This window comes from Mirounga leonina, unplaced genomic scaffold (genome assembly GCF_011800145.1).
Source record: "Mirounga leonina isolate KUSES-001 unplaced genomic scaffold, KU_Mleo_1.0 Mir_114, whole genome shotgun sequence".
NCBI classification, from domain to species: Eukaryota; Metazoa; Chordata; class Mammalia; order Carnivora; family Phocidae; genus Mirounga; species Mirounga leonina.
In genome coordinates, this window is record NW_023270265.1 from 25,816,142 (window position 1) to 25,842,879 (window position 26,738).

The 26,738-nt window shown below is 42.1% G+C and overlaps 1 protein-coding gene and 1 pseudogene across 2 annotated transcripts in view; both read left to right on the plus strand.

Moving 5' to 3' along the window:
• ABCC2 (ATP binding cassette subfamily C member 2) overlaps positions 1 to 26,738 on the plus strand; it is a 60,053-nt gene that overhangs the window by 294 nt on the left and 33,021 nt on the right. The window contains exons 2-10 of the mRNA XM_035027134.1: positions 1,471 to 1,644; positions 14,587 to 14,712; positions 16,791 to 16,925; positions 17,139 to 17,246; positions 17,684 to 17,739; positions 18,945 to 19,179; positions 21,492 to 21,646; positions 22,470 to 22,647; positions 25,777 to 26,031. Coding sequence (XP_034883025.1) covers positions 1,471 to 1,644; positions 14,587 to 14,712; positions 16,791 to 16,925; positions 17,139 to 17,246; positions 17,684 to 17,739; positions 18,945 to 19,179; positions 21,492 to 21,646; positions 22,470 to 22,647; positions 25,777 to 26,031 — 1,422 coding nt within the window. The remainder of the gene's footprint in view (positions 1 to 1,470; positions 1,645 to 14,586; positions 14,713 to 16,790; positions 16,926 to 17,138; positions 17,247 to 17,683; positions 17,740 to 18,944; positions 19,180 to 21,491; positions 21,647 to 22,469; positions 22,648 to 25,776; positions 26,032 to 26,738) is intronic.
• On the plus strand, positions 14,453 to 15,893 carry LOC118024900 (annotated as a pseudogene). Its single transcript, XR_004683222.1, has one exon. The product of XR_004683222.1 is annotated as a transmembrane protein 147-like (transcript).

Here is a 26,738-nt window from a genome sequence, read left to right on the forward strand (position 1 = left end):
TTTTTTGGGGGGGCGCTTAAGAAAAGATAAGTCATAGTATCTCCAGAGGATATTCTATGTGGAAGAGGTAACGTATGTATTCTCTAACGTATATTTATTGTATCCAGATTCTTTTCTCAGACTAGCTAGCTGTAAAATTGTCTTCTCTAAAGAGAAATAGGGAAAAGGCTTCCAATTTCAACAATGTTAGGAGGGAAAGTTGTTGTTGTGTAGTTTGTGGGGTGGGAGGAAGAAGAGAAGACCCAAGGTTGAATCTTGCTGATGTTGAAATTATAGTGATATCTTCTTAGAGGGACTGGCAATGAGTGGTATGGAGTGGAAACTGAGGTAAGGGATGGGCACCATGAGCACTGAGACAATTTCTGAACCATTAGAGCAGAGAATTTCAGGTCAGAGTGAGCAACAGTACCAAATGGCTTAGTGGAATCGAAAATGAGAAGGAACCTAGGATTTAGTGATTCTGTGAAAGTGTGGTCTGCAAATGCCTAGCACAGCATCAGAATCACATGGAAGGCTTGTTAAAATAGTCTAACTATCTTAGGTAATTTTTCTGAATTGTAAAGTTAGATAACTTTATGGAGAGATAAGAAGAGTGGGAATGAGATATCAGAGCAGGTGGTTAACACTTCACATCTCAGAAAGAACCTGAGCCCCAAGGGCCTCAAGGCTGGGACATGTATACCATAGGAAGGTGGGTCTTAATAGGCCCCAGGATCTTACCAGGCCATCCTTTGGAAATTTTCTCTGAGAATATCTGACAGATTATCTTGGTCAGAGCACTGCAATGTTTGCTTTAAAGAGTCTGTGTGAACGACTATACAAAAACAACTAAAAAAATTTTATGAGGAGAGAAAAATCTACCCTCACAAGACTCAAGAAATAAGAACTGGTGCTCCCCACCCTCCCTTCACAAGATACTTCTATTACAGAATGTAAAGACTAGTACAGACTTGCTGGGGATGAGCCTTCCATCCACTAGTGCCTTTACAGCTCCTGGGCCCAAGGTCCTCTCAGGTTCAAATCACTGTAAGCCCTCTGGCCCAAAGGAGGCGAAATGCCATAGTATGACTAAAGCATCCTGCTGCCTGCATGTTTGAACATCTGTCAGGGAGTTTAATTAGTGCTAGAAACAAAAATAAGAACAAGTTTCTGTATCCTAGGGAACTATTTGAAGAACAGTCCATTCCTCTTCTTCCCACAACTTCGCAAATGCAGTGGTGAGGTTTACTTAGAATAGCTGGTGAACGAAAGGTTTTTAAAGGTTGGATTGACCAGAAAAGTCACTGTCATTAAATGTTGACTTTATATCAATGGAGATAAATAGGAAAATGCATCTAGGTAAAGGGTCAGGTTGGATATGGATAGAGAACAGAGTTAAAATTGTTTGGGAAAGTGGAGGATGTGCTCACGCTTGTTTTCTGTCTTCAAAAAATGAGTATATTCAACAATCTTTCTGTTTTGGTCCCCCAGAATTCTTCATTCTTGGATAGTCCAGAAGCGGACCTGCCACTTTGTTTTGAGCAAACTGTTCTGGTGTGGATTCCCTTGGGTTTCCTTTGGTTCCTGGCCCCTTGGCAGCTTCTTCATGTGTATAGATCCAAGATCAAAAGATCTCCTATAACCAAACTCTACCTTGCTAAGCAGGTATGGGAACTCCACTATTTTCTAATTACTTGGTACAGGATAGAGAGATTTTTTGGTGGTTAAAGTGTCTTTTCCCTATCTTTAATCAGCTTTCCTGAGACAGGTGCTCACTGGCCTTTTGTCATATTTCTTAGTTAAGGTAACTTTAATTTTTGCATAAGGATAGTGACTCTTGGGCGCCTGGGGGGCTCAGTTGATAGTGTCTGCCTTCGGCTCAGATCATGATCTTGAGGTCCTGGGATCCAGCCCTGTCTTGGGCTCCCTGCTCAGCAGGGAGTCTGCTTCTCCCTCTCCCTCTGCCTCTACCCCTGATTCGTGCTCTCTCTCTCAAATGAATGAATAAAATCTTAAAAAGTAAAAGGATAGGGGTGGGAGGATGGGTTAGCCTGGTGATGGGTATTAAAGAGGGCACGTTCTGCATGGAGCACTGGGTGTTATGCACAAACAATGAATCATGGAACACTACATCAAAAACTAATGATGTAATGTATGGTGATTAACATAACAATAAAAATTTTTTTAAAAAAGTAAAAGGAAAATCTTATTGATATCAGACTCTTTAAACACCGATGATGAGTAAACAATCAAATAGTTATTGTCTTTTTAATATTTGAGAAGCAAATACTGGATGACCTGTCTTGAAACTATTTTAATAAATCAGGGGACTGTAATTCGGTTGGCACCTACAAGGAGGTGAAAATAAAATGCACCATTTTCTCTGTACCATTCAGGTAATCCAGCCATCACTCATCTCCCATAACTTAGGTCTGAAATAAGGCTTCCATTTTCTCAAAGTCTTCCATGAGTCTGGACAGTCACTCACAGTAGAGTGAGGTAGGGTGAGTGCTCACAGTGACATGCCTGAGTAAGGAAATATGGAAAGGACAGGAGCTGCAGGAGAGAGCCCAAGAGGAACTAGGGGAGGAGACTGTCAGCCACGTGCACTGATTAATGCAGAAAGGGTCTTGTGGGAACCAAGACATTCAATTGAGTTTGAAAAGCCACCTCATAAACTCCACCATCTGCTTTTTGCACTAGTTTTTTTTGGTGGTGGTGGTGGTTTGTTTTTCCCTATCCGTCCTGATCTTTAAACAGGGTTTAATTAAAAATGCTAATTAGATTTGATGTTCTATGAGCACACATACCAATGACCTTAGGTTATCTGCAATCTAAATGGAAGGAAGGAAATTGGCCAAATGAAATGTGATTTTCATTGACACTCCAAGGCAGGGGCTGGTGGTGAGTTTTGTTGGACTCTGGATAGGAAAGAATGAAGTCCCTAAGAGTAGGTGCAGGGTCATTGTCTTCTTTGTTGATCCAAGTGCCAAGCACAGGGCTTAACACTCAGTATGAATTTGTTAAATGCTAATATTAAATGTCTCTAGAAGTAGAGGTTGAGTCAAGAATGTGTTAGATTCTGAATATTGAACAATATGCTTTAATACCCTTGGGAATGAGTTAGAGACTTCCAGGAAAAGGCTGGGTAATGAATAAATCAGTATCCTATCCTACTTATAATTATTAACTATAAGAACTTTTAACTTTTAGGGGCCCCTGGGTGGCTCAGTCATTAAGCATTTGCCTTCGGCTCAGGTCATGATCCCAGGGTCCTGGGATCAAGCCCTACATCGGGCTCCCTGCTCAGTGGGAAACCTGCTTCTCCCTCTCCCACTCACCCTACTTGTGTTCCTGTTCTTGCTCTCTCTCTGTCAAATAAATAAATAAAATCTTTAAAAAAAGAACTTTTAACTTTTAAAAAAACAGCTTTATTGAGATATAATTCACATATCATACAATTCACCCATTTATTTTTTAATTTAATTTAATTTATTTTATTTTATTTTTTTTAAAGATTTTATTTATTTATTTGAGAGAGAGAATGAGATAGAGAGAGCATGAGAGGGGGGAGGGTCAGAGGGAGAAGCAGACTCCCTGCCGAGCAGGGAGCCCGATGCGGGATTCGATCCTGGGACTCCAGGATCATGACCTGAGCTGAAGGCAGTCGCTTAACCAACTGAGCCACCCAGGCGCCCTAATTTAATTTAATTTAAATTCAATTAATTAACATATAGTATATTATTAGTTTCAGAATTAGAGTTCAGTGATTCATCAGTTATATATAACACCCAATGCTCATTACATTACATGCCCTCCTTATGCCTATCACCCAGTTACCTAATCCCCCCACCCCCCCTCCAGCAACCCTCAGTTTGTTTCCTATAGTTAGGAGTCTCTTATGCTTTTTCTCTCTCTCTCTCTACTTGTCTTATTTTATTTTTCCCTCCCTTCCCCTATGATCCTCTGTTTTGTTTCTTAAATTCCACATATGAGTGAAATCATATGATAATTGGCTTTCTCTGATTGACTTATTTCACTTAGCATAATTTCCTCTAGTTCCATCTACATCATTGCAAATGGTAAGATTTCATTTTTTCATGGCTGAATAATATTCCAGTGTGTGTGTGTGTGTGTGTGTGTATACCACATCTTTATCCATTCATCTGTTGATGGACATCTGGACTCTTTCCATAGTTTGGCTATTGTGGACATTGCTGCTATAAACATTGGGGTGTAGGTGCCCCTTCAGATCACTACATTTGTATTTTTTGGGTAAATACCTAGTAGTATAATAAGTGGCTCTATTTTTGACTTTTTGAGGAACCTCCATACTGTTTTCCAGAGTGGCTGCACCAGCTTGTATTCCCACCAACAGTGTAAGAGGGTTCCCCTTTCTCTGCATCCCCACCAACATCTGTCATTTCCTGACTTGTTAATTTTAGCCATTCTGACTGGTGTGAGGTGGAATTTCATTGTGGTTTTGATCTATATTTCCCTGATGCTGAGTGATGTTGAGCATTTTTTCATGTGTCTGTTCGCCATTTGGATGTCTTCTTTGGAGAAATGTCTGTTCATGTCTTCTGCCCATTTCTTGACTGGATTCTTTGTTCTTTGGGTGTTGAGTTTGTTGAGTTCTTTACAGATTTCGGACACTAGCTCTTATTCTGATGAGACATTTGCAAATATCTTCTCCCATTCTTTAGGTTGTCTTTTGGTTTTGTTGACTATTTCCTTTGCTGTGCAAAAGCTTTTTATCTTGATAAAGTCCAATAGTTCATTTTTGCTTTAGTTTCCCTTGCCTTTGGAGACTCAATTCACCCATTTAAATACAATTGTTTTTTTAGCATATTGATATGTACAACCATCACCATAATCAATTTTAGAACAGAAAGAAACCTCCTATCTCCCCATCCTCCTTAGTCCTAAGCAACCACTAACCTACTTGCTATCTCTATGGTTTCCCTATTTCAGACATTTCATATAAATGGAATCTTATAATAATATATGGTCTTTTATGGTTGGCTTCTTTCATTTAGCATAAGATTTTCAAGGTACATCCATATTGTAGCATGTGTCAGTACTTCATTCCCATTTTATGGCTGAATTATATTATATTATATGGATATAACCCATTTTGTCTAACCTTTATAAATACAAATCTCTATAGAGAAAAAGAAAATCAATGTATTGGTTATTTTTTTTTTCCTGTAGCTAATAATCCACTCATCCTTGCTCATAGTCTCAGGAGCTCCATTCGTAATTTATACTCTACTTTTTTGTTCTCTACGCTGAGAGTAACAAGCACAAATTAGCTACCTCTTAAAAATTTCAAAATAATTGGTCTCTTCTCTAAAACAGACTGAAGTATAACTCCTCATACAATAAAACTTTACTTCTTCTATGAGAAACTTCTTGGCTCATTCCTCAACTTGATTTTATTTCTCCATTTCCTCTTCTACCTGCTTTTGGGCTGTTTCTCTCTGACTTTCCTGAACTGTCTATACTTGTCTGAACTAAGTCAGTTTGCTTGACCAAGGTGAGAGATTCTACAAGTTTGTTTGGTTAAAGGTACATTCTTACTGAAAGGACCTGATGCACAGTAGGTAATTGAATGAATTGAATTACAAAATAAATGAATGAATGAGCTTAATCCCAGGGAAATGAAAGAGGAATTTGGTTCTGGAGGTTGTGGAAGTGCTGAGGTCAGAGCAAGGAAGATGTGCAACAAAAATAGACTTGGTGTTGAGCCAGCGAAATGTGGAAATCATCTTTAAGTGATTGCAGAATATTGCAGAATATAACAGAGGATTACAGGGCGTGTTCTGAAAAGTTTCAGAGAGCAGGACCAAGATTAAGTGGGTGGAGATTATTCCAGGGAAGCCCACTTTGGCTAAATATATTGAAGGACTTTCTAATAATACTGACTTTTTGAAAATAAAATAGACTGCTGGGGGTCATATTCCCTGAAAATATTGATGCTGAAGTTAGACGCTTATATGCCAGGGAAGTGGTAGAAATAGACACTCTGCAATGGAGAGAAGATTCAACCAGAGTGCCTATCATTCATAAAACTCTGGGAAAAGGAGGACCTTGCAGAGATGGAGAGATATTAAATATGGCCAAACCACTCTCCTTTCTCTTTTAATACCAGTGAGATTGTGTTTCCTTAAGAAGTTTAGTAAATTCCATGCATGCTTGAAGCCCCTCCAATAAATCAGAGATCAAAGACAAGGACTATTTAAGGACAACCATAATATTTCCCTGATCCTATTTAATAAAAGTGTGTGCATGTTTCTGATTATAAAAATAATTCATGGTTGAGCACCTGGGTGGCTCAGTTGGTTAAGTGTCTGCCTTTGGCTCAGATCATGATCGCAGTGTCCTGGGATCGGGCCCCACCATCAGGCTTCCTTCCCCACAGGGAGTTTGCTTCTCCCTCTGCCTCTGCCTGCCGCTCCCCCTGCTCGTGCTCTCGCTCGCTCGCTCGCTCTCTCTGTAAAACAAATAAATAAAATCTTAAAAAAAATAATGCATGGTTATTGTAGAAAGTTTGGAAACTCTAGAAATAGGAAGCCAATTAAATCCATTGATCATTGTTATCACTCTGTATACTCCTATTAACATTTTGGTATGTTTCCTGCCACTCTTAAAAAAAAAAAAAACTGAACAAAGAAACAGAAAATGAAAAGTAAAAGTCTCTTTCTCACCCTTCTATCTCCCAGTACCATTCTCCACAGCCTTCATTTAAAATTATTTTGATGGTTACCTCTGTATCTGCAAATAATGTGTTCGTACCTGTATTTCTTGATCTAACACCTTTAAAAAAGATCTATTTCTGCCCTCTGTGAAAGACAAGGAATTCAGTTCATTGGCCCTACCCTCACCTTTCTTTTCTTCTTCTCCTCTTTCTCTCAGTCTTTTAATTTTGTATGATTGTTTTCAGTTCTTCTGTTGGTTACCCTTATTCCTAAAAATAATCTGCCATCAATTTTAGATTCTACATCTTGATACCTCTTTGTGTAAAATAAGAGAATTAGTGCCCCCACATTTCTTGGATCTGAAGAAGATCCTCATATAAAATTTTCAGAGAGAGCAACAATAAATAAATCTCAAAGTCCTTGCTTTCTGAAAATATTCATCTGGATATGGAATGCTAGCTTCAAAAACATTTTTTTAACTCTGAAAATGTTGCTATATTGCTCCCCAACATCCTGTGCTACTGAGTTATCTTCTGTAGAAGGTTTTATCCTCTTTATTCTTGACGTCCTGAAATTTCATGAGAGTGTTTAGATGGGTCTTTTCTCATGCAATGGGTTCAACACTTTCAACCTAAAGACTCGTGTCTTTCTTATCTCTGAGAAATTTTCATGTATTACTTCGTTTACTTTCTTACCTCCAATTTTGAAATTCCATCTCTTTAGAACTTCTTTTAGGTGGATTTTGGACACTGAATTGATTTTCCTTCTCAACTTCTCTCTTTTTTAAATTTCTTTTTCATTTTCACCTATGTTCTGCAATATTCCCCAATTTCTTTTCTTTCAGTCATCCTAAAGAGCCTTTATTTTTGCAATCATGGGCTTGATTTCTAAGAATTATCCTTAATTTTGGAATATACCTTTTTTAAAACATCAACCTATTAATGGATGCAATGTCTTTTCAGACCTCTCTTAGGACATTAATTTTAAAATAATTTAAAAGTATCTTCTGTTCATTTAATAATTTGTTTTATCCCAGAATCAGTTGTTCTGTTTAATTATCTTGGCTATCTTCTTTGTTGGTATTGGTTTTTCTCAACTTTCTTATGTTATTAGTGTTCTTTTTGCATTTATAAGCAAAGGACTAAGTTAATGAATATATGTGACTGGAGTAGACCCCTCTGCCATTCTGTAAGTCAGCTCCCCCCAAGCTGGCCTCTTCTTGCGGGGAGGACTGCCTTTGAGCTCTGAGTCCTGGACAACTGTGGGAGCTTCTGGCTTCTCCCAAGAGCTTCGGGACTTCTCCACCCTTACTGCATGCCTGCTGAATGAAGACGAGTTTACTCTGAACTTCAATTAAGACTCTGATTTCGGTCCTTTTTTTCCAGTCTTACTCGCAGCTGGGGCTGACCACAAAGAATAGATTTCTGTCAGTGCAAGATCTCACCTGCAAGTCATACCTGTGAGACAATAAAGAATTGATTCTCTTACATAACAAGAAGACCAGAAGCAGTGCAGCCCCAGAACTTATTACTTTAGAAGCTCAACAACCTCAGCAGATAGCTGATTATTTTCATCTTTTTTCTGATTGGCTCAGCCTGTCAAGCCAGTTATTAAGCTAACACATGATTGCAGGATGGCTGCAGCAGCTCCAGGTATCACACCCTCACGTCTGTCCAGAGGCAGATAAAGATAGCAGACACTCCTATATACCACTTAAAAAAATAGCTCTACTGATACATAGTCTACATACCATAAAACACACCTGTTTAAAGTGTACATTTCAGTGGTTTTTAGTAGACTCACAAAAATGTGTGACCATAACCTCTAATTCCAGAATAGCTTCATTACTCCAAAAAGAAACTCAGTACCTATCACGCAGTAACAACCCATTCCCTCCCCTGTCATCCTTCTCCCTTAATCCTGAGCAACTGCTAATCTACTTTCTGTCTATGGGTTTGCCTATTCAGAACATTTCATATAATGGAATTATATACTATGTAGCCTTTAGCACCTGACTTATTTAACATAGCAAAATGTTTTCAAGCTTTCCTCATCTCTTTTTTTTTTTTTCTTAGATTTTTATTTATGAGAGAGGGAGCACAAGTGGGGGGAGGGGCACAGAGAGACTGAGAAGCAGATTCCCCACGGAGCAGGGAGCCGATGCGGGGCTCAATCCCAGGACCCTGGGATTGTGACCTGAGCTGAAGGCAGACGCTTAACGACTGAGCCACCCAGGCGCCCCTCCATAAGCTTTTAAAATGCAAGACTATTCATCCACTTCACTGAGTTACCAGTTTTCGTTTCCACCATTTCAAAGGGGTTTTTGTTTTTTCCAAATTGTCCATACTGTAGTCATTCAAAAAACAATACAATGTACCGGAGATGACTGAGAGGAAATTCCCACTAGTCAGCGACTGAGGGAATATTCTGCAACTAAATTAGTGGAGCTGAAGAGCCACTTTAAGCAAAAGGGCCGAGAGGGGGTGGTAGCTTGGGTGTTAGGACCGTGGGATACCGGGAGACTAAAGGACCCCTGGGGCATCATGCAGGACCTTAGGATCTGTCCTTGCCCCGATGATCAATCAACCCAATGCTACAGTAGGTGCTCTGGTGGCTGACTTAAGTGAAACCAGGACAATCTGTCTGAAGGGAAATCAATTATACTTATTTGTAGAAGTTCAATAAGAATGTTTTCCTTGTAACACGACACTGTTGGAATGACTGGTTGTATTACCAAGGCCTTGACTGGAGTGTCCTATTTGAGAGAGACCTGCATAGACTCAGATGTGACCAGACAGCTTGAAGGAACTAAGGTTGACTTGATGGAGCCAATGAATGACCGTTGGAGAAAAAAAAAAAAAAATCAGCCTGGTACCTTCCATATAGGGTTCCTGGGAGCCTTACCAGATAAGTAAGGAAGGTCAATTCCTGGCAAGTTCACAAGATTTTGGGGAAGAGAGGAAGTAACCCAAATCTATAAGCATTGCAGGGGAGTTAATAGCAAGTATTTGGCTTGGCTCTTGGCCTCAAAAGGCTGTTTAAGGCACAATCTGAAATCCCTTATGAAAAGTTCTAGCAGGGGCACCTGGGTGGCTCAGTCAGTTTAAAGGTCTGACTCTTGGTTTTGGCTCAGGTCATGTTCTCGCCGTTGTGGATCAAGCCCCCTGTTGGGCTCTGCACTCAGTGAGGAGTCTGCTTCAGATTCTCTTTCCCTTTCCCTTCCTTCCTCTCTCTCTCTCTCAAATGAATAAATAAAATCTTGGGGAAAAAAAAAAAAAGTTCCCACAAACCAAATTTAAAAGAACTCAAATGGCCAGTCACTATTCTTGCTGCACTTACGTAAATAGGCCAAGTTAAAACTGGGCTTGGTTTATAAACAACTTAGTCTTAACTTGGCTGCCTTTGAGGGTGATTTTTAGAGAGGAAAAAAAATGTTTCAGTAACATATCTTTATGGCTATTAGATTCTAGTTCTGACTGTCTTGAATGTTTATTGTTTACCTATAAAACTAGCCTGGATTCTGAATTCTTCTGGTTTCCTTGTATATCTGGCTACTTATCTATCAGATTGCTTGCATACTATGGACCTGCCTTTGAAAGCCCACCTGCAGGACCGCCTCCTGAAATGACCCCATTCACTGTTTAATTGAACTGACCTAATCGACCCTGATGTGAAATACAGAATAAGATGCTACAACCACCCATGAAAGTTCCAAAATAATGGCTCTATGAAAGGTGGGGGTTCAACTCACTACTAAGGAATATCTTTAATTGGATGCAAGGCTGTTTCATTCTTCAAATTCTGATCTATACCCATTTTCAGCAAGAAGAAGATAGGGTGGTTGTCACCCCATCTCTCCAGAATGAGGAATGATGAAAAGCAGGGGTGGTATTGGCTCATGGGGCCAAAACATCTACCAGGTTATTGCTGAAATAAGATTTTCCATGTCTATTGCCCACAGAGCATTTGTCTCTTGAGCTTAGCATTGCTGATGTTCCCTCCTGTTGCATCAGGAAATAGCTTCCTGTCATGGGCTACCTCTTGGGTTGAAATTCACAGTCGCTTCAGCTGTTGGGTCTGAGGAAAGGACCCGTTTAGCGGGCCTGGGGGATCTTGCATTGCTGTTTGTATTGCTGCTGTGACCTAGGAATGCAAGTCATCTCCTGCAATCTGGCTCTAGGGTCATAGTGAAGTATGCTGTGCAGGTATTGTGTGGGCCATAAAGATGTTGGGGATGGAATGTAGGAGTGTAGACAACACTGACTCATCTTTGGCCCTCCATTTGTTCTCCCCTCTGGCTACTGTAGATAACCAGTAGAGAGCCATTGGGTGCAGAGGTAGTACCACTTTAGATAACTACCCTGTGACCTCACCAGCATGCCCCTCGCTCTATGAAAGCTGGAGATTAAGGACTGGGTGGCTGGCGAAAATGAGCGGGGGGAATTTGGGGTGGAAAATAGCTGCATAGTGCCCTTTGTTGTACATCCATCCACCTACCTGATTACCCCTGTCGGTAAATTAACTGAATAATACTGTGTAAATGGTATAGAGTGGCTTGCATCGTTTTTCCATATGAAAGCACCTTCTCAGTCTGGAGGATACATTACCGACCCTCCTCCACCTTCTAATAGCTACATAATCATCACATGAGAATACCATAACTTATTTTAACAACTTTTGCAGCATTAATTCCTCCCAACAAACCTCTCCACCACTGTTTTGGGTTATTTTAGGTTTTATAAATACTTTACTACTAAAACTAAGACTCTGGTTAACATTCAGTGCATAAGTATTTGCCTGAAATTCAGAGTATTTCCTTAGAATGGCTTCCTAGGAGTAGAATGACTATATCAAAGAATGTGAGCAGTTTAGGCTTTTGAAAAATTAGAAAATATTTATAATTTAGGAAGCTTTTTGCCAATTTATATTCTCACTAAAAGTGTGTTAAAGTTTGTCTCTGCACCCTTGCCAGCACTGGGTCTAACCTGTTTTTCTTTTATATGTAAAAACGGCATCCTATTGTTTCACTTTGCATTTCTAGAAGTACTAATGCAATTGATGTTTAATTGGTTGAGCATATTTATGAATTGTCCACATCACTTGCTTATTTTTTAAAATGGGCATGTTACTGTATTTAACATTTTTTTCAAATATACTTTTTTAAAATTTAAATTCAATTAATTGACATATAATGTATTATTAGTTTCAGAGGTAGAGGTCAGTGATTCATCAATCTTATATAATACTGAGTGCTCATTACATCAAGCGCCCTCCTTAAGATCTATCATCCAGTTACCCCATCCCTCCACCTCCCTCCCCTCCAGCAACCCTCAGTTTGTTTCCTATGATTAAGAGTTTCTTATGGTTTTTCTCCCTCTCTGGTTTTATTTTTTTCCTCTCTTCCCATATGATCCTCTGTTTTGTTTCTTAAATTCCACATATGAGTGAGATCATATGATAATTGCCTTTCTCTGATTGACTTATTTCACTTAGCATAATACCCTCCAGTTCCATCCACATCATTGCAAATGGCAAGATTTTATTTTTTTTTTTGATGGCTGAGTAGTATTCCACTATAGTTAACTTTAATCTTTTGAATAAATCAGGATTACAACTCAAAATGTACAAAAGGTACATGGTATTCTAGTCACTCATTCTTATCTGAATTAGCAACCACTGACACTAGTTCCTTGTATATACTTCCAGAGATAATCTACGTTTATAAAAATGCCTCCTTTTCTTTACACAAATTTAGAGTCCTACGTTAGTGTCCAAGTCTTGAAGATCCCTCCATTTTAGCACCTAAAAATCTGCTTTCTAATGACTACTCGTGATGCAGTTATTTGGATGTACCATAACTTATGTGCCCTACGTAACAAATTTAGGTGGTTTTAACCTTCTGTCATCATAGGTAATGCCGCAGTAAACAAATTTTTTACCTGTGTCGGCAAGCATAAATTCCTACAAACGAAGTTATGGTGAAGAGTATATTAAACTTTTGTAAATGGTGAAAATTATTCTCCATAGAGTTTTTTCCTCAGTCTCACCAACTTTTTATCAAACTTTTTGGTATTTGCTAAGCAGTTAAGTGAAAAATAGTATATCATTATAATTTGAAAATGCACTAATTATCAGGTTAAGCATCTGTTCCTATGTTTAAAAGCCATGGGTTTTTTTCCTTTAAATTTTCCATCCTATGCCTTTTGCACTGGATTGTTTGTTTTCATCTTTTTTTTATTTTTTAAAGATTTTATTTCTTTATTTGACAGAGAGAGACACAGCGAGAGAGGGAACACAAGCAGGGGGAGGGGGAGAGGGAGAAGCAGGCTCCCCGCAGAGCAGGGAGCCCGACGTGGGACTTGATCCCAGGACCCTGGGATCACGACCTGAGCTGAAGGCAGTCGCTTAACTGACTGAGCCACCCAGGTGCCCTGTTTGTTTTCATCTTGAAATGCTTTGTAGGAATTCCTTATAATGTAAATTGTTCTTTTTGATATGGATTGCTCAGTATATTTCTAATCAATATGTAAGAGCTTAATATATGGAAGCCTGTGGTAAGGCCTATTCTTTTTCCTTGGCCTAGGGAGCTGGTTAGTAGTCTCTTCACCTGTTCTCCTCAAGTCCTCCTTGACTGGGTGCTTTAGCTCCACCTTGCTCTATTTTATGCCCAATTTACCTAAAGGCAAACATATCTTACCACTTCAAAAGCTGTTATTTTTTTTCCAGAAAAAACCTCAGTGTCATGTAAGAAAGCACAATATAGTATATTGTGTGCTTGAGAAACGCATTCTCTTTATCAACATGTCTTTGACTTTATGCCTTGCTAAATAACCACACTAGTCCTACTACAGATGCATTCATCTCCCTCACTGGTTGGTTTTCATTACAAGCAGCCCAGTATTTCTGCCTGAACCATTCTGGATGAATGAGACATGGGAATGAGTAGGGATAGATGGATGGGAGTTGAAGAGATGGGGGTAAGGGAGATGGTCCTAAAGATCCTCATTTTGAGGCCTAAGATTCTGGTGGACCTCCTCACTGGAAGTAGTAATTTTTTATCCTGATGGGTGGAGGTGATGCTTTAGAATAATACAATGTGTAGCATGTCTTATGAACTCATAGGACAAATATTGATTGGCTTGGAGTCCTCCTAGGGTGACATAGTCACAATTGTTTGCAACATTAACTTCAAACGTTGTCTGGGGAAGAGTCTGGGAATAACCAAGGAAATGGGAATATGACCAAGGAAACTGGAAATCCCAATTGGGGTAAGGGGGCTCCCTTTTTCAATCTATTTTTATTAGTTACCTATTGTTGTATAACAAATTACTCCAAAACTTAGCAATTAAAAAAACCACATTTCGTACATTTTCCATGGATCAGAAATTTGGGAGCTGCTTCCCTGGGTTCTGCTTCAGGGTTTCTCATGGCCTTGCAGCTGATATGCTAGCAGAGACTAAGGTCATCTGAAGGCTTGACTGGAGCTAGAGCATCTAATTCTAAGATGACTCACTCACATGGCTGTTGGCAAGAGGTCTCAGTTACTTACCAAGTGGATCTCTCCATAGAGCTACTGGAGTGTCCTCACGATGGCACTGATAGCTTTTCCTGAAGTGAGTGATCTGAGAAAGAGAATGGGGCAGGCATCTTGTTTTTTATGACCCTCTACCATATTCTATTCTTTAGAATTGAATCACTAAGTTAATGCTCGCACTCAAGGGGAGGGGTACCAAGATCTACTTTTTGAGGGGAGGAATATCAAAGAATTTGTGAACACAGTTTAAAACCATCACACTCAACATTCCTCAAAAACCTATCCTAGCATACATTGAACTTCATCTGTTATCAGGAACCATTCTATTCTAAAGCATAATATCCTCTTAACAGTGGTCTTTTTCCTTCTCAGGTGCTTGTTGGGTTTCTTCTTATTCTAGCAGCCATAGAGCTGGCCCTTGTACTCACAGAAGACTCTGGACAAGCCACGGTCCCTGCCATTAGATACACCAATCCAAGCCTTTACCTGGGCACATGGGTAAGTCCTACCCCCACTCCTGCCCTATTTATCCTCTTCCCTCTTCCTATTCATAGTTATCTAGTTGAAATGTACTCTTTTGGAATAAAATTAAGTCAATTTCATCTACCTTTTTTGAGGGGCCTATGATGAGGCAAAACTTGGCTGTAATGGTGTTGAATCAAATTTTAGTTTTGTATATTCTTTTGAGCACTAACTTATAGATCCTTCTCCCTAGTGTAAATACTAACTTTGATGCCTAAGATATGTATCTTATGCCCTCCTATCTTTCCACCTAATAATTATACATGAGTGAGTGGCAGGCCAGCCAAGGCAGAGATCCACGCTCTGGCAGGCCCAGGAGGTCAGTGCCATGACCCTGTGCCACTTCTGGAATGGTTCACCCTGGCCTACTTCCTCTACTTCATCACCTACAAGCACTGTGGCCTGAGTGCAATGCCTTCTGGAAGTGCGTGCAGGCCAGGGTCACCTACCTCTTCATGCAGCTGTGCAAGATGCTATTCCTGGCCTTGTTTTTCCCCACCTGGGAAGGTGGCATCCCTGACTTCTTTGGGGTGTCATGAAGGTCAACGTGGATGTGGCAGGCCTGTTAGGCCTAAACCTTGTCATGTCCTGGAATGTATGCAAGGGGGAATACAAGATCATGTTACTGCCCTAGGCTGGGCCATGGCCATGCTCATTATGTCCCACTGCATCCCATCTGAGTTGGAGCCCAGGGCATGGAGTTTGACTGGAAGGACATCCAGAAGACCATGGACTCCAACATCAGTCTGGTCCATTACATCATCTCATCTGCCCAGGTCTGGATGATAACACGCTACCACCCATACCTCACTTTTCAGCCATCGGTACTCCTACTGATGCTCCTTAGCATCTGTGAGGCCTTTGTCATGGAGACCTTTGTCCATCTCTGTTCCCTGGGCAGCTGGACAGCACTCTATGGCCCTGTATGTCACCGTTGTCAACATGCAGTCCTAGACTTGGTGTCCCAAACATTCACACACCCTTTCCCTGCCTCCAGGCTTCAGTGAAGTAAACAGTATTTGGAAAGTAAAAAATAAATAAGTAAATATACATATACACACATGAAAGCCAAGTTTCTTGATGTAAAAGAATTTTCTAAATGCGTAAATATTATTCTTAAATTGACTAATGACTCATCAATGGATCCCTGAGTCTAGAGTTGTTTGTATAAACTCGATAACAGAAGCTGCTATCTCTCCTGCAGGCTTGGTTTTTGGGGAGGCCTGCACAGTGTTTTAAAAACAACTGAATTAAAAATAAATAAATAAATAAAAACAACTGAATTAGTTACTACCGTTTTAAAAGAGGAAGGTGCCACATAACTATTTGGATTATCTAAACTTTCTTGAAAAATCAGAATGCCTGGTATCTATGGGCCTATATCCCCATAGGGCAATGGTCAGCCATTGTGTGTGCATCTCTTCCCAATGCTGTGTTTAGTGACAGTGTGTTGGGGCTTGAAATCTACCACGGTAGTAATATCTATAGCACAGAAATGAACAAATGCTACTAATCATGGCTTTGTTTCAGAATGGTAGTTTACAAACTCAGCACTGAGTCTAGGAAATGAACACTTACTATATTTAAGTGAGATGTTACAAGGCAAGCTTTTTTTTTTATTGCTTAGTTTGATATTATTAGAAAATCACATAGACAAGTTGCACCTGTCCAGCAGAAACTGCCTCCCAGGTGGACTACTGCAGCACCTGAAATGAACTTCCTTGGGTCTTGAAAAGACTTTTCTGTCTCCCAAAGTAACTCCATTAAATGCAGAATGTGACCCTCTGTCTCCTTGGCTAACTCCCCACCCAAGTGTGATGGGGAGATGGGGTGGGGAAGGGATTCCCAGAAAGAGCACGGATGCCCTAAAAGAAGAGGTTGGATTGTATCAGGGAGGAAGTCTACAACTTGGCATTTGTGTGCTTTCTGCTTGGCCAGATTAGTTCTAACAATCTCCTCCTCTAACCCACCATTCTTTCCCTGTCTCTCTGGCCTCTTTCTTGCCTCTCATCCTTGGTGACAGTATTTTTCAGAACTTGTGAATTTCTCTCCAGCTCCTGGTTTTGTTGATCCAACATAGCAGGCGATGGTGCATGCAGAAGGATTCTTGGTTCCTGTCCCTATTCTGGATTCTCTCAATACTCTGTGGCATTTTCCAATTACAGACTCTGATCCGGACACTCTTAAAGGTAAGGAGGAAAGAGAGGGTGACTTGAGAAGGTAGTGGTGATCAACTTCTAAGAGTGAATGGCATAGAGTCAGTTGAACTCTGGGATAGAACTTGTTTAGGGGATTTGATGATAGGCTTCAATCACAAGCATTGACCTATGTGGGCCATTTAGACTTAATTTGGAAAAAGGCTCATTTTCTTTGTTTTTTGTTGTTGTTTTTCCTCCCCATAGGGCAGCAGTTCTAACCTGGCCTATTCCTGCCTGTTCTTCATCTGCTATGCACTGCAGATCCTGATCCTGATCCTTTCAGCATTTTCAGAAAAAGATGCCTCATCAACTGTGAGATTCTAAATATGCCCATCTCATGTATTATTTCATTGGATGGTATTTTGACACATGTAACTTTGAGATGCCTAGGCCTCATGGGGGTCCCACTAGCCCAGAATATAGCCGTGTGGACCATTTATGGCTTAAGGAAACCAAAGTGGCTAGCGTACAGAAATACTCTTTTATGAGTATGGAAATACTTTTACATTGACCTGCCAATCTTCAGCCTGGACAATTCATTCACCTATCTATGCCAGAAAATCTTATTTTTCCTGGTGACTTTAGGGTCTCCAGATAAACCTATGTCATTCAGTCTACTTCAGTCTTATGTCTACTTTTTAGCAAAGCATACCTAGAAAAAGTCAGTTTCCAATTTTAGAGTCCCACAAAGTTCCTGTTTCAAGCTGATTTACTTTTTGATTTTGTGTGTGTGTGTGTGTGTCTTGCAGAATCCATCATTCACAGCCTCATTTCTGAGTAGCATTACATTTAGTTGGTATGACAGGTAAGAAATGCCTGGAGTGTGGGTTGTCCCTATCCCTACCCCCTCATTCTTCTGAAAGTGATGGAATTATTAATTTTAAAAAATGCTTCCCAAGGCCTCCATTTCTCCTCTACTTGGAGTCTGAGAATGTTGACTTAATAGATCTATTTATTTCAGACTGAGATGTGGAGGAGAGGGTGGAGGGGGCTTTGCTCTTGGTGGCCTGGGGGTTCCATGGGGAAAAGGAAGGATGTTAGGAAAAAGGCAGAAGGATAAGAAGAGGGACGTTTGGGGGTAGGCAGTGTGTCACAATTCGAAGGGTAAGAGATGCACCAGCTGGCCTGGGCTACCAAAGGATCTGCAGCAAGCTCTCTTGGCCTTTGCAGTTCTATGGATCCCTTGGCAGCTGGTACTGCCTGTGAACCCCTTCTCAGATAATGATTTCAGCACATAAAGAAAAAGACACAGGTTACAAAGGAAACCAAATATATTGAAATAAAATCACTTAAATAAAAAAAAAAACAGAAACAAATTTGTGATGTAACCCAAGCGCTTCTTTACACACGTTAAATGACGAGATCTAGTGAAGGAGCGATAGGGCTAATAATGACCACAATCTCAAAGTAGCCCTGAGTGTACATGTACCATGAAAACACTGTGGTGTCCCCTGGTGTCAGAGGAACGTGCAGTCCTGTTTCCAGCTGTCTGGTTGCCTCCATTCATGTTCTAAGGAAAGGCTAGATTTCAGTTAGAAGCTGGTGAAAATAAAGATGTAATTTATTTTGTATCCACGTTCTCAAACACCAGGTTGGTGGGCCCTGATCTAGAGAGAGAGCATAGAGGAGGCCTCCAGGGCTGCTCAGTTCCTTAAAGGCATCGTGAAGGCCCCTCAGGGAGATGCCGATGCAGAGAGGCAGCCAGTGTTCGAGGAGGAAGGGGCAGGAGGACGTGATGCTCTTTTGGCTTTTAATTCAGTCGCACTGCTCCTCTTGCCCTTCTCGTCTTATTCCACATTCCATCACCTCTCCCATCGGTTTTCCGCCCTCCCCACGCCTCTGTCAAGTGTAAAGGGCCAGGAGATGGAGCAATGGGCCTCCTCCCATCCTTTGTCCCTCCATCTCTGAACTGAGGCGGGGGGCGGGGGGGCAGGTTTTGACAGAAGCAGCAAGGGGACTGCCCCTGACCCAGCCTGTAGGGTCTCAGCCTGTTGATCGCTCTGGTTCCAGCATCATTATGAAAGGCTACAAGCAACCTCTGACACTTGAAGATGTCTGGGATGTTGATGAAGAGATTAAAACCAAGGCACTGGTCAGCACGTTTGAAAAACATATGGTAGGAGAGCTGCAGAAGGCCAGGAAGGCGCTCCAGGGACGGCAGCGGAGGAAGGCCTGGAGGGCCTCTGGAGATGGGCTGCGTGGCTTGAACAAGAATCAGAGTCAAAGCCAAGATATCATTGTCCTGGTAACATTTCCATCAGTGTCTGTGTGAATGTGCTCTAGGTTTCAGGCATGAGGATATCCGTGTCCTAGTGATTCTGTCCTTATATTTTGATAGCCCTGTATACACTGCAGTGCATTTTATGTTATTTGTAGTAGCTATAATACTAATAATACCTTAGTGATGGATACATTTGGGTAGAATGTGCTATTCTCTCTCTTTTGGGGTATATTTGAAATTTTCCATATCTTTAAAAATAGAAAAATAGGGGGCACCTGGGTGGCTCAGTCCATTCAGCATCTGCCTTCGGCTCAGGTCATGATCCCAGGGTCCTGGGATCGAGTCCCGCATCGGGCTCCCTGCTCAGCGGGGAGCCTGCTTCTCCCTCTTCCTCTGCCTCTCTTTCTCTCTCTGTCAAATAATCTGAAAAAAAAAAAAAAGAAAAATAGTACCTTAGCATTACCAGAAGTTGCACTTTGGTGGGCTTTAGCACTAGCAGCTAATTTACTTATTTATTCACTCAAAAGTATTAAGTACCAAGTGTCAGACTATTCTGGGCACTGGGTACAAGGAATAGCCTGAAAGAGTCCTCTTTAGAGAGCTGGGAAATAATAAACCAATACAGGTTACTCTCTAAGAGTAATACATGTTATTAAGAATGTATAAAACATGTTAATGTCTTTGCAGTGAAGTGCCTTTAGGGTCATAGGAGAGACTCAGAGTGGTGTCACTCAGAGGAGGTGTCACTTGAGCAGAGACCCAAACTCTGAGAAGAGCCCACCTGGGGGACCATCAGAAGGCAGTGTAGGGGCGCCTGGGTGGCTCAGTTGTTAAGCGTCTGCCTTCGGCTCAGCTCATGATCCCAGGGTCCTGGGATCGAGCCCTGCGTTGGCTCCCTGCTCCACGGGAAGCTTGCTTTTCCCTCTCCCACTCCCCCTGCTTGTGTTCCTGCTCTCGCTATCTCTCTCTCTCTGTCAAATAAATAAATAAAATCTTAAAAAAAAAAAAGAAGGCAGTGTAATCCCGTCCAAGGGAGCAGTGGTGTGAGGCTAAGGGAACACAGTTTGTTCAGAGAACTGCAAGAAGGTCCTGGGGCATGGACAGAGAGGCTGAGTAGGGGGTGCTCAGGGCAGTGGATAGGGACCGTGCTGTGTAGACCCTTGTGGACCATGGTAAGGAGTCTGGGTTTTATTTTACGAAGGATGGGAAGCCAGTGGAAGGTTTTGAACAGAAGAGTAATGGGATCAGATTTGTACTTTTAAAAGCATGTTTGGGCTGCCGCCAGGAGGACAGATGGTTGGGGTGCAAGAGTAGAAGCTGGGGGGCAGGCTGGGGCAGTTGCCCGGGCAAGAGAGACTGATCAGATGGGGTCTCAGTGACAAAGTTACCAGAGGATGTCACTGGTAGAAAAATCTGGAAACTAAGGCTGAGAAGCTGAATTGGAGGCCTGATGGGCCCCTGGAGAACGTAATGAAGAGGCCAGATCACAGGAAGAGGAAGAGGCTGGTGAGGGAGCAGGAATGCCCCAGTACTGGATGCTCAGATGGGACAGTGGAAGTTGTGCCCTCACAAAGGACCGCTAGCGGCAGGGCTTGAAACAAATGTGCTGTTTCACAGGTAGGAAGCCAGAAGCCCCAAATCAAAGTATCAGCAGGGCCACGCTCCTTCCAAAACCCGGAGGGCAGAAACCTTCCTTGCTTCTCTTGCCTTCTAGTTGGGCTGTTCTTTGGCTTGTGGAGGCATCGCTCCAATCTCTGGCCATCTTCTCTCTGGCTCTGAGGCTCTTCTCTTATAAAGACACCAGTCCTATTGGACTAGGGCCCACCCTAAGGGCCTCAGCTTGATTACATCTGCAGAGACCATATTTCCAAATAAAGGCACATTCTGAGGTACTGGGGGTAAGGGTTTCAGCATCTTTTGGGGGCACATAATTCAACCCATAACATCCCACAACAACCACAAGCAGAAACAAACAAAAAGGCTCTGAGTATCAAAAATACGTATCCTCATGTCCATGCCTTTCAGTCTCTGGGATTACCCTGCAGGCCCCCTACTTAGGGTCTATTCTTTGTTTTGTTTTGTTTTGATGTGGTATTCTCACCAGCTTAGTGGTCTGGTTTTCTCACCCAAAATAGATTAGGAGTATCAGGGTGGGGGAAAGGAACCAGTGATGGCAGCTGAAAGGGTGGGTGGTGACCAGGCAGTGAGAAGACCAAACTCTGTACAAAGAAAGCAACAGGACTCGGGGGCTTAACACTCTGGAGCCGAGCAGTGCAAGACAAAGTTTTACACCACATGGCTCTGTAAGCTCTGTTGGTGTTTGGTTTTATACCTAGGAAGAAGTTAAAAAGAAGTCTGGGACCACAGAAGACTTTCCCAAGTCCTGGTTGGTCAAGACTCTCTTCAAGACTTTCTACATCATGCTCTTGAAATCATTCCTCCTGAAGCTGGTGCATGACCTCCTCATGTTTCTGAGTCCTCAGCTGCTGAAGTGAGTCCTGGGCCTTGGCTCTCCCTTCAGGGCCTCCTCTGCCACTCTCCTCCTTGCTGGCCCCTTGGATATGCAGGCAGGAGCTTATTATTCAATTCCCATTGTTTAAAATGCTGATAATATTCTTCCACCTTATCGTGTGTTCATGAAAAGCACAAGGCAATTTTCAGCATCTAAAATGCTAGGTCTTCCCTCGTTTCTACATCCCTTCCCTCCCAGGAAGCCAGATACTTGTTAGGAGCTCTTGTTAAACAGAACTGATAAGGGAGGAGCCATGCCCAAGAGGCGGGCAGCACAACGCAAGAGAGCCTCGTACCTGGTGTCTGTAACCCCATCTCTACAGCCGCAGCCTTCGGTGGGAGGTTCAGCTTAATCATAACAAGACTTCACAGTCTGCTGGAATCTCTGGGATGAATTGTCCTCTATGGGAAGTTCTAACTTGCATTGGATACATGTCTTAATTACTTTTCAGGCTTGATTTGTCCAAGAACATATCCACTTCTCCCACACAACTTCTTTCACCAGGGGGCGGGGGAAGGCAGGGCCAAAGCCCTGCAGCAGCATGTGTGGGGAGCATTTCATTCATTATCCGGCTCACAGCCATGGGTCATCAACTCGAACCTTTTGCTGCTTGCTGCCAGCCCTGTAAGCAAAAGCAAGAGCACTGACACAACTGTGGAGTTCAGGTCTTCCAACAGCTTTGGACAATTCTGGTCACTTTTGTTAACTACAGGGCAGGGGTAGGGTAGCCGGCTGTGCATGGAGAGTGTGAAGAGTCCTTGGAGACCTGACGGGCAGCAATGACTTGGTTTTGTTTGGGCAGATTGCTGATCTCCTTCACAAATGACCGAGACGCACACGTGTGGACCGCATATCTCTATTCAGTCCTCTTCTTTGTTGTGGCCCTCATCCAGTCTCTTTGCCTTCAGTGCTACTTTCAAATGTGCTTCAGGCTGGGTGTCTCCGTACGGACAACCGTCATGGCGTCCATATATAGGAAGGTGAGTGGCTTGCGTCAGACCTCACTGAAGAAAATCCCCTTAAATGCGAGCATTTATTCCAAGCCCGAGAAAGATTTGATGGAAGTGATAACTGATCTTAACACTTGATTCTGACGAACCAGATAGCCTCCTTTGGATTTTTCTTTGCAAACTGTGGAAAAGTGGATTCACAGGCCTAGGGCATGTGTGTGTTCAGGGACGCAGGGGAGGATGTACTCCAGAGGAAACCCGGCAAGCTGGTCTCCGCCCTGGATCTGCCTTTCAGCCTTGAAGGCTTGCATACCTGTCCCTCTCTTCTTGCCTCTCTTGACAAAGTGAGAACACGTTGGAAAAGAATCTAAGATTAGAGTGCTCCCTTTGGCAGCACATGTACTAAAATTGGAAAGAATGCAAGATCAGAAACGAAGCTGACCCATGGCAAACTCTTAAAACCACCAACATTTAAACTGGATACTACATGAAACTGGGTTCGTAAGACTTCGTGCATCCATCTCGGTGACAATTTTGCCATAGACTAGAATGCTCTGTGGGCCAGGGCTCCATCTCCCCAGACCCACTTTTGCCTAGAGACTGCTTTTTCTGATCTTTAGCATCTGCCCACCCCTTCTCTGCCTGACTGCCTGACTCATTTTTTCACTTTGTAAACACATGCTCTCTGGTTACTGAGTTCTGCAGACTTGGGAACTTTCCCATTTCTATATGATGATTTTGCTAATCTTCCCTCTGATGTTTGCTTTTAACATTTAACTTTCTCAGAGCCACTGTATTTTCCTTATGTCCTAGATTCAAGGTGAAATATCATTTTGTCCCTTGAAAATAGAATCAATCCTATCTCAATAAAAAATAAATAAAAAGAAATGAGAATAGAGGAGTTACCGTCAGTGACTACAAGCCTGAGGAAAAAATTCATACACGAGGAGCTAGGACTTTTTATAGAATAGAACATTAAACACCAATTGCGTTTTCTTCCTCCCTTTCTTGGACCATTAGAGTGTTCCATCATAGTGATTTCTCTATGATGGTTCCTGGTTTTCTCCTTTGCATTTGTCTGTTAAAACTAATGTGTCATTGTCTTCCCTGAGCAGATGTTGACTCGTCCAGAGACCCAGACAGGTAGTCCAAAATGTCTTTAGATCAGAAGTCTGGTCCAGTCTTTTGAACTCCTGAGTAGCCTCACACTGGAATTTGTCTCTCCCCACCACCGCCCCCCCCCCCCCCCGCGGCTGGTTTTTAATCCCCTTATTTCTTTTGGAGATACTGGATTTCTACTTGTTTGCAGGATACAGGGTCCCTAACTAGGCTATATCAGCCATTTCTGTGAATGTACACTTTTACAGTTGTGGTGATTCATTCCCACTATTTTTGATTCTTAATATATGCCAAGTTTTACAACTGTTACAATCCATAAAGAATTTGTAAAATGGAACCCTATTAGACTTTCATTCAAATAAATATCGCTACCAAGAATTGAAAATTGATTTCCTATGTTTAGACAATGCTTCATTTATGAAATGTTATGAAACATTTTTTTATATCGATTATCAATTCATGGCCCTGTGAAGTAACTGCATTCTCCCTATTTTACAGAGAAGTAAGGCTTAGGTCATTTCAATACCTACAATCACATAACCAGGTCTTGCCCTCAGATAAGGGCTCCTGGCACTAAATTAATGTCCTTTCTACTGTATTGAGATTTTTATTGAGAATAGAAAAATGATGACCTTGAAGGGTAATTTTTTTGGCTTTTTGGTTTGTTTTGGGGAAGGGGGTGTTTTTGCTCTCCCATACCAAAAGGGAGACATAGCAGTGGACTGATGTCTCTAAAACCTTAGTGGCCTAACATTTCGGGGAATTTCCCTCATTTTACCGTATAACCAAGAATCCTGTTATGTTCCAAAGAAGCATGTCTTGGTGGATTAAGATGACAGTAGAGCTTCTAGGAAGAGGATGGAGGTGGATCCCTAGGACCAACCCTAGTCCGCACACTATCTTTTGTGGGAATTAGAAGGCTCTCCTTCTTCCAGGAAGATGTAGCCCATGCCAGGTGGTGGTTTGGTGAGCATGGTGTGAACTGGTTTCAGTGCCCCGGCCCTAAGTCCCTTGGCTGGGTGCATTTGTGCAAGGCATTGTTGTAAGTGACAGACCTGTGGAGATCAGTCTTTTGATCTAACATGAAAGCAGGAGCCCATGCTATATGATTCAGCATTTAGATATTGCCTGCAAATTCCTGACAATAAACAAATTGTTTTGCTTCAAATGTGTGAACCTGCAGTTCTCCTCTTCATTCTGAGACCTCTGTCCTTCTTGGAAATGGTTGCAGCTTCCTCATAAGAACATGACTCCAAATAACACTGCCATACCCAAAGTCTGAAGGGCCAGAATCAATACGTGATTTCTCCCTTCCTGTCATCCTTCAGTATCTGATGCCCTACTGTGTGCCATGTGATACAGTAGTGAAATGAACAGATGTAGCCCTTGTCCCCACAGAGTTTACATCTGGTGGAGTAGAAAAATGAAACAATTACAGTTCAGTGTGATGAATGCAATGACCAAGGTAAGCCCAGAATGTTCTGGGAGTACACAGGAGGTCCTGGCATCTAACCCAAACTTGGGAGTCTGGGGAAGTCTTTGAATAAATTCCATCTAAACTGACACTAAAGAATAGGAATTTTCTGGGGGTGCCTGGGTGGCTCAGTCGTTAAGCATCTGCCTTCGGCTCAGGTCATGATCCCAGGGTCCTGGGATCGAGCCCCGCGTCGGGCTCCCTGCTCAGCGGGAAGCCTGCTTCTCCCTCTCCCACTCCCCCTGCTTGTGTTCCCTCTCTCTCTGTGTCTCTGTCAAATAAATAAAATCTTAAAAAAAAAAAATAGGAATTTTCTGAGCAAAGAAATGTGTGTGTTGGAGAGGTGGTGGCAAGGGGTTCAAGGAAGTGGGAATAACCTGAAAAAGTAGTCAAGAACGAGAGAATGCTGTGTGTAAGATTTGGAGGCAAGAAGGCAGAGCCCCTGGGAAAAGTTGTGTCCATATGGAGACCATCCTTCTATTGTGTTCTCACTTCCCGAGTTTCCTTTTTATTCCCCATTTTCGTTGGCCTTGTCCATAAATCCCAATTCCAATCTTTATCTATAGGCGCTGACCCTATCCAACCAGGCCAGGAAGCAGTATACCATTGGAGAAACAGTGAACCTGATGTCTGTGGATGCCCAGAAGCTCATGGATGTGACTAGCTACTTTCATCTGCTGTGGTCAGATGTTCTGCAGATTACTTTATCTATCTACTTCCTATGGGCAGAGCTGGGACCCTCCATCTTGGCAGGTGTTGGGGTGATGGTACTCCTAATTCCAGTTAATGCGATACTTGCTGCCAAGAGTAGAGCTATTCAGGTAAAGAAACCGAGTCACCCTGGGGATATACACACCTTCTTCAAAGTCTAAAGTCTTTGGCTTACTCTAATTCTTGGGCGTTTGGGCAGGCAAAGCTGATGGAAGATGTTCCACTATCCCACATGAACATGGCCTACTCCATCTTCCCTTTTCATCTTTTGGCCACTCTTCAGGTTTATATACTCCATCTTTATTCATATGAGAGGGCAGAGCCTAATTAGAGAGGGGAGAACTACCCAGGGACCCTGCACATAACTCTTCTACCCTGCTCTGCTGGGCGTCTTTAAAAAAAAAAAAAAAATTAAGGAATGTCTACACCCAACGTGGGGCTCAAACCCACAACCCTGAGTTCAAGAGTTGCACACTTCACTGACTGAGGCAGCTGGGTACCCCAGGGCTGTTCTTAGAGTTCTGGTGATTGGCCCTGTTTCGCCATCATAGCAGTACAAACCAATCATACAGAGCAGATGCATGAGTTACCCAAACTTTAAGCCTAAATCCTGGCAATCAGCCCTGCTACTACAGGGGGCAGGGCTCCCTGTGGACAGTCCTTTGATCTGCCAGAAATCATAGGTTGGGTGGGAGGACTTGATGGTGTACGTGATATAGTCACTCATTCACTTTGCATTCCTTTAGTTACAAATAATTCTTTTTAAAAGATTTATTGTACATATTATTCTGGGAATATGGCAGCAAATTAGAGGATG